The sequence below is a fragment of the Crocuta crocuta genome, unplaced genomic scaffold (genome assembly GCF_008692635.1).
Source record: "Crocuta crocuta isolate KB4526 unplaced genomic scaffold, BGI_CrCroc_1.0 scaffold133, whole genome shotgun sequence".
Lineage (NCBI taxonomy): Eukaryota > Metazoa > Chordata > Mammalia > Carnivora > Hyaenidae > Crocuta > Crocuta crocuta.
Genome location: NW_027529438.1, coordinates 1,172,368 through 1,180,668, shown reverse-complemented (window position 1 = coordinate 1,180,668; position 8,301 = coordinate 1,172,368). Strand labels below are relative to the sequence as shown.

Here is an 8,301-nt window from a genome sequence, read left to right as displayed (position 1 = left end):
GCACCCTCCCCGCCCCCCCCCCAGCCGCCCTTTCCTAGTTCATCGCTTTCCTATCCGGTGCCTTTTATCCTCGGCTCTCACTGCCACTCTTGGGTCTGGTGGCCCAAAGTGCCACTTGACTGTCCCATGTGTCGTGAGAGCCAGGAGGCAGGGTCCCTTTCAGCACAGGAATTGGGATTTCCTTCTGAACGACGCCGGAGGTTGCTTCTTGTCCTGCCTCATGGCCGCCGGGAGCGTGTCAGCTGCTGATAGTCTGTGCGATAGGATGCCCTGAACATGTATATTACCTCGTATTGCGCTCATATCCACCTTCCTGGTCTTGAGCGCATGGGGCTGCCTGGCTGGGGCTCCAGAGACGACTAAAACGGACACCACCGCTTTGGGGCTCCCCAGATGGCACCCCACCTGGAAACTGGTCTTGATTCTCTGGTCATTCCAGTGCTTGCGTACCCTTCGGGCCATGTCGTGCCTGCCATCCCCATCCCCAAATGGAAAGGGACGTGGGACTCCTACTTCTCTGCCTTGAATCACTTCCCTCCTTTCCTACGACTTACCCCCAGTTTTTTCCCATTTTTTTAAAATGGAAATTCTTTTCATGTTCCCTCTCAACAAAGACTCGGCTGCTGACAGCTAAACTGGGTTTAGATGAGTGATTTATTTTATGGCAGGTTGTATGGTGGCAGTAAAAAGAGACTGCCTGGCTCTTCTGCTGATTTACTAAAACACTTGATCTCTTTCAGTCCAAGCCATTCCCCCCACCCAAATGGCCACGGTGTTTTAATAAAAAGCAGCCATCTCATTGCCCTGAGTCCCATCCACGCTACCTGGCTTCTCTGAATACCCAAAACAGCTTGTTGAATGTTCTCACCCTGGTTTCCAACAGGACAGAGATCTCCCCTGGGATGGAGAGATCTCTGCGTCCAGAGATAAACATTCCCTACTTGACGGCCAATTTGTTTTCTTGCTGTTTTGTTATTGTATTTTTTTATTGAAGAATAATTGACATACACTGTATTTTCTTGCTGTTTTAGACTTTCCTACACACCCTACAGGTCTATGGGAAAGGTCTTAAGATTTCTGTCCAAAGCAACTGGATTTGCGTGGCTTAGGTTATTTTGGAAATGAAAATTCAGGCCGATCAAATATTACAGAGTCAATGGTATAAAACCACAAACTCATGGAAATCTAAAATTAGAAAGGAAGAAGGAAATGTCTTTCCTCGAATTAAAATTTTGGCATTTGGGGATGAACGTGGAGATTATATTCTGTTATAATTAATTTTTTTTTTTTTTTTACTTTTGAACTTTCTTGTGGCAAAGTAGACATAAAAAAAGTTCTCGCTTTGACCATTTTTCAGCATCCAGGGTGCAGCTCAGCGGCATTAGGTACGTTCACTAGGGCAGCCGTCACCACTGCCCATCTCTGTGTGAAACTTCACCATCCTTCCCCACGTGAAGCCCTGTTCCCATACAACACTGACTCCCAGGCCCCTGTCCCTAGCTCCCTCTACTTTCTGCTGCCATGAGTTGGACTGTTCCGTGTAGCTCACGTAAGTGGAGCATCATTGCTTTCTGGAACGAAGCAGCTCTCTCCTGGTGTCGTCTCCCCCTCGCCGTACCCTCTCGCCTGACCCCTCACCCATTCTGCAGATGCCATTTTGCAAGCTCTTTGGTTGACTTGCTGAGCCAGTGACAGCCTTGTTTTTATTTTTCTTCATTTGCTCTCTTGGGTTACCACTAAGCCTCCCTTCCACTGTGTCTCCCTGCAGTGTTGAGTATCCGGGGAGCCCAGGAGGAGGAGCCGACAGACCCCCAGCTGATGCGACTGGACAACATGCTGCTGGCCGAGGGGGTGGCGGGCCCCGAGAAGGGTGGTGGCTCCGCGGCAGCGGCGGCAGCAGCAGCGGCTTCAGGAGGCGCAGGCTCGGACAACTCCGTGGAGCACTCCGATTACAGAGCCAAGCTGTCCCAGATCAGACAGATCTACCACACAGAGCTGGAGAAGTACGAGCAGGTAACCATGGCCATGAGGGCATGAGGCACCGGGGCCCTTCAGGTAGGATGAAGAGCCGCTTAACTCAGGGGCTTGCAGACCCTGGGACCAGCCTCTGCGCTTCAACACAGAGCCCCTGGTCAGAGTAGAGTCCACCAAATCCTCGATCTCCACTGTTAAAAACCCAGGCACACTGGACATGAAGGCATTTTAAAAACTTATGTTGTAAGTGATGATTTCGGGAAACATTAATAGTCAGTATAACAAACATTCAGGCTGGGGCTCCAGAGCATTTGGCCATGACCTATAGCCCGGATCTCATCAGGGTAATAGAGGTCATTAACAGAATCACCACCTGACCTGTGGGGAGGTCACTGGGCTCCTAGGGCCCTTGTTTGCTCCTTATTTGGAGAGGATTCCTTATCTTCTGTGCACTCATGGAATCCTGTGGGAAAGGATACTAACACACAGCCTTAAAGTCCCTTGCTGTTCCCAGACTCCATTCAACTGAGAGTCAAACATGTTCTTTTTATATATGATACAGAATATGATCCCTACCTCCATAAGCAGAGTGGAAGGTCTCAGAGGACCCCTGTAGTCAACAAAGTTGGATTCCAGTCCTGACATTTCCACCGACGGTCCCCGTATTCTACCCAAAAGCTGGTGGTGTATGGCAAAGAGCTGTAGATTTGGAGTCAAGGATACCACAGCAGGACCACAAAAGCCATATGAGGGAGAGCATAAGAAAGGCTTTAAATTACAAAGCAGTATATAAATTATATGTAACAACAGAGCTCCTCTCTCCAAGACACCCTCCCCTCCATACACACACACACACACACATGCAGGAATTTACATCTCTGTTCTGCTTCCTCTGGTCAGTATGAGCAATACTGCTTTAATAAGGGTCCCTTACACTAGCAGTTCCTCCGTGAGTAGGTGACAGATATGTTTGTTGTCACATTTTTGGGTGCAGCATTACCCAGAAGTTCTATAGTTAACTTACTTTCATGGAATTGTTGGCTTTTCGGCTTCCTTTTCTTTTTCAAGAGTCACAAAAGAAAAGGGAGCAAAAGCAAATGAGAAGACCCTCGATAGTCCACTTAGGACCATCTGGGTACAAGGCAAATGCAAACTTAATAGAAAATTTAAATTTTAAAATAGAAATAGGCATTTTAAAATTTAAAGTGCAGAAAGTTTCATTATTGCACTCCCATCTCCCTTTGAAATGGATTTCTACAAAGTCCCTTCTTTTATGAGGGGGAAAAAAAATGCTGTGAAGCGTGAAGCCAAGCATGGAAACTCAACGATCAGATCAGCCTAGGGAGGGTTTGAGGGGAGGAAGAGAGAGGCCGTCTGGTGCCAAGAACCTGTGAGTCATTGCCGTTCGCTTTCTCGGGAGACAGTATACATTCTTGCCACAGTGTTGGCTCGTGTAGACGCTTGACAAGATCTCAGGAGATGCTGAGCCCAGATAGTGGGCTGATCCCTGAAGCTTCCCCAACCTGGTCTGTCGCTTGAGAGTGGAGAGTCTGCCCTCACCTGCGGGATAGCTTGGGAAGACGGAGACATTTCCTATAAAGGTCTCTAGCTGGCCTCTTGCGTTCCTCCTACGCAATGCTGTTCCTACTTGACATTCAAGATTAAGCCTGGCTATAACAACCTATCTAGACCTACCCTCCAGCTTAACTCCCTGCAGACTCCACGGGCACAAGAAGGGCCCAGCGGGTGGCTTCCCCCCACTAGACCCTAACTAAGATGGATATTAGGCTGGAAGGTATTGAAGGTATTCTTAGCCCATGTTGCCAACAGTATAGAAGAACTGACTGTTTACTTGATTTAACCCCCCTTGTCATCTCGCTATGCTCCCCACAGTGAGCAAAATGCTGTTGCCGACATCATTGCACTTGTTCCTCCAGGCGATTTTGTGGCTGGGTGGGTACCCAGGACAGGTACTGCCCTCCTCTTCATTTTGATACAGGTGAGGGATGGAGATCAAAAGGCTTAGGTTGTGTGTGTGGGTCACACATCCTGTGAAGGGCAGAGGTTGCCCTGGAATCCAGTTTCTGAGCCTTAGTCCACGGGCTCTTATTAGAACACCGCCTGACTACACTCAATATGGAGCGAGTGGGGACCTGGGTAGACAGTGAGGGAGCCAGCTTGTCCTCTGTTACTTGCATGGACGAGATTACTGGTACCTTAGAGAGGCCAGGGCTAATAATGTGCTCCCGGATAGCTACCTGTTTTAAATAATAAAGATGTGGGAAATCAGAAGCTTAAGGAAAAACTCCCACCAGTATAGGACAAATGATACGGTGGTGATCATCTGTGTTTCTTATTCTTAAAAATACTAAAAAAATCATTTCCTTAGTTTCTGGGTAAGAACTGAATCCTACTTAGAACACTTTGGGTATTTAATATTTTATTAATACTAGTTAAATTGTTCATTATAGTAAATAACAGATTGTAGGGAAATTATGCCATTAAATTCCTCTCTTATGTGTCAGGGAGATGTATCTTCTTTACTTTGCTGTGACCATTCCTCGTGGGAGCTTTTTTTTTTTTTAATGTTTTATTTATTTCTGAGAGAGAGGCAGCGTGAACAGGGGAGGGTCAGAGAGAGAAGGAGACACAGAATCCGAAGCAGGCCCAAGGCTCCGAGCTGTCAGCACAGAGCCCATGCGGGGCTCGAACCCACAAACCGTGAGATCATGACCTGAGCCGAAGTCAGACACTTAACCGACTGAGCCACCCAGGCGCCCCAGGAGCTTTTTTTAAAATCAGGAAACTTCAGGAAAGTAAAAATGTCACTCTCAAATCTGGTAGTACCTGGATGACGTTGCCAAATTGGCTATTATTAGCTGGCTCTGTTGTTTTTATTTGTTTGGTTTTCAGTATGGTGGTGATAGACAACCAGACAACCAATTAGCTTTCCCTTAATTACGTATCATGACCCTCCTCAACCCCACCCCTTAAAACAAAAACAAGACCAAAAAGACTATCCCTGAATCAGCCATCGATTCACCCTGATTATTATTACATAAAGCAAGCTTCTAGAGATTTTCATTAGAAAGAAAGGAAAGAAATTATTTTATTCAGTAAATGGTGTGGGTAAAATGCTTTTTCGGCAGATCATGTAGGTTGCTCAGGTTATTTAAGAGCTGACATATTCTAATAGACAACACCATGATGTTAGAAAGCTGAATTTTATTCTGACTCGTATTTTAAAAAATGGCTCTTGGAGCTCTGCAAGGTTCTCCAGCTTCTGTACGTCATGCTGCTGGGGCGTGAGTGGGGCTGAGTCTGTAAGGCTAAACTTGGGCTGGGTTAATGGGTTCAAGGCCAAGAGGGCCCAATACTCTTTGCCGAGATAGGCACCAACTCCAGCTTGAAGGAGGAAGGGAAGAAGGCGGCTAAACAGAGTGCAGGACAGAAGCTTAAAACTCTGGCCCCTTGAGCGAGATGTTCTAGGCAGGGGCTTGTCTTTAGTCTGTGGCTCCCAGAAACGCGATTGCCCTGGAACCTGGGAAGGGTCCCTTCGAAATCCTCGGGTCTCTGGGGCACCCGGAATGGCAGCTCCCAAAAGCGACTGCGTTTATGACCGTCCACCGTGGAGTCGGCTCTGTCACAGAAACTTCCAGCCTCTGAGGGTTCTGTGTAGTTAGCGGGTCGTAACCCCAGCTCTGCCCCATCCCTGACGCCTCAAGAACGCCTGACCCAACAGAGGCAGCCCAGCTCCCGCAGGTGTAAGCTGGCGGGGTCTGGGGAGGACGCGTGGGTAGTTCAGGTCCTGGGAAAACCCAGACCATTATGTGCTGTCCATCCCCCATGGGCTTGGCAGTCATCTCTGGCCTCTGGTGTGTCTTCCTGCGCAGCCGCCTCGTTCCCCCTCAGCGGCGGTGAAAAGACCCCACTGTCTGTTTATGGCAGAGCAGAAAGGGCCCCAGGATAAAATGCCTTGAATAAACACCAGATATTGTGAGTATTCTTACTCCCTGTAATGAAGCACATTATTATTAGCCCAGCACTGTGGCTTCCCAGCGGAGAGCAAGTGCACTTGACAATGCCTCCTCACGTCCAGCCCCTCCTCCCTTTGAGACCCCGCAAGGTCAGAAGGCTGCAGGCCAGCGAGATGCAGCGTTGGACCGCAAAGCTGGGCGGGGTGCTTGCTGCGTGCCTAAGCCGCCACTCCCCACCCCGTGGCCTCGTCACATCCAGCCAGCTCGATGCCAGGTTTTCAGTTCCTCCCTTTGTTTATACTTGGGGGCTGGGTGGGCAGGAAAGAAGCTTACCATACAGATCTCGGGGTCATATAGTGATTTTCTTAGTGGAGAGAAAAATGCTAGATGGACCTGATCTACGGATTTGTCTTCAGCATTTGCCTGCAGAGTAGAAAGGAGGCGTTTATCGCCCTGTTTATTTTTACCAAGAGGGATACTGGGACCCGGACACATCCTTATGCAGGCACATAGTAAGTCATCCGATCCTCACCATCCCCTTTGAGGTGGGTACTGCCACCCCCGTTTCACAAGTCAGGAAGACGAGTCACAGAGAGGTTAGGCGACTTTCCAAGGTCCCACAGCGACGTGAGCCCCAGAGGCAGGATCTGAGCTCAGGGCCCCTGGGGCGCGCTCCACTGTGCTTGTGAGCACAATTCACTCCATCCGCAGGTCGCCGTACAGGACCGTGGTTGCTGCAAGCCTTGCTAACGGTCGGGAGTGATTAAGTCCAGTCCCTCAGACGAGTAAACTGAGGCACTGGGTAGCGATAGGCTTTGCCCACACACTCACGGAGGTGGGGTCAAAGACCCGGCCTCCCAGTCTCCAGTGTAGACCTCTTGTGGTCAGCTACCCAGGTATCTTTGGCCAGCCAACCTCAAAGGGTTTCGTAGAGAAATGAACGGTGAATGGGTTGTCTCTGCATTCTTGACAGATATGAAAGACTCTGTGCTGTAAAAACAGAGGCAATGCAGTGGCCTCATTAATGAGTGTGTTTCTGTTATTGATATTAAGCTGGAGCCCCCTGAGTCCTTGACTTTTCTCCTGTCAAGGATCATCTTGCCTTTTTTCGTTACAAATCTAATACAGTTTTATAACGCTGCTGTGAGTTAACCTGCACATAGATGGTTTATTGAACGCTCAGCTAAGGAAACCACACTTCAGATGTTAAGAAATAGTAACCACAGGAAGGATTAGTGGTGTTCAGAGGAGCAAGTGTGGGCTCTGGGAAAGGACAGAAGTCCCCGGCCTGGAATAGAAGGCGTTAGGGTCCTGACTCAGCTGGCCCTTTTGTGCCGTGTGCCTTCAGAAGAGGCCCTTCCTCTCTCCGGGCCACAGTTTTCCCATCTGTAAAATGAGAAGGTGGGAAGAATGGTCTTTAACTTCCCTTCCAGACCTGACGGTATATTAGTCTAACAGGAGAGGTTTCCTTTCTGCAGGGATGGCTTTTGAATCCTGTATGTACGCCATGTGTTGATGCTGTTTCTGCAAGGCCTCTGAGGCCAGATTCCTTTTATGTTGTGAATTCGGTGGTCTTGTGAAGGCCAGCAGAGGAGGGAATTCTCCTAATAAAACTAAAAAGAGAAATGGGTTGATGCGGAATCTCCCACGGGGATTAGCTTTTGATTCCATGAGTCCATTCTTTTGGCTGTTGATGCACCTGAAAATCGGACATTTGGAAGTTCTGATCTATCAGAGATCATGAGCAAGGCAGAAGTTCATGCTGTATCTGACCCCCAGCTCTGTCCGGCTGTTAACATTGGGGTGAAGGGCTTTGGGGTGTGTTTTGTACGAAGATTCATGTTCTCACCTTTCACTGCAGTAAAATCCTGAAAAAAATGAATTCTCTTTTCCCTTTAAAAAAAAATCTCCATGGGGGCCAAAAGTTAGACTCAAACAGGAGGGAAGGTATTTCTAAGCAGCCACTTGTTTCATCCCTCTGATGTGGCAACACCCCAGAACTTGTGCGAGACTCTAGATAAGCCCACACAAGCCCTGCGTCCAGGCCCGGAGCCTCCACACGGCCCGCTGTTTGTTGTCCTGCTCTTCCAGGCGTGCAACGAGTTTACCACCCACGTGATGAACCTGCTGCGGGAGCAGAGCCGGACCAGGCCCATCTCCCCCAAGGAGATCGAGCGCATGGTCAGCATCATCCACCGCAAGTTCAGCTCCATCCAGATGCAGCTCAAGCAGAGCACGTGCGAAGCCGTCATGATCCTTCGCTCCCGGTTTCTGGACGCACGGTGAGTCGCCAACGGGGCCGCCCGTCGGCTGGGGGCGGGGTGGGGGTGGGGGATCCCGGGCCCTGGGC

At 49.1% G+C, this 8,301-nt stretch overlaps 1 protein-coding gene across 5 annotated transcripts in view; it reads left to right on the top strand.

The window, feature by feature from the left end:
* Positions 1-8,301, top strand: part of PBX1 (PBX homeobox 1) — a 327,557-nt gene that overhangs the window by 234,226 nt on the left and 85,030 nt on the right. For all 5 annotated transcript variants that reach the window (XM_077760044.1, XM_077760041.1, XM_077760039.1 and 2 more), the window contains 2 exons: positions 1,769-2,013; positions 8,043-8,233. In XM_077760044.1, the coding sequence (XP_077616170.1) occupies positions 1,769-2,013; positions 8,043-8,233 (436 nt within the window). The remainder of the gene's footprint in view (positions 1-1,768; positions 2,014-8,042; positions 8,234-8,301) is intronic.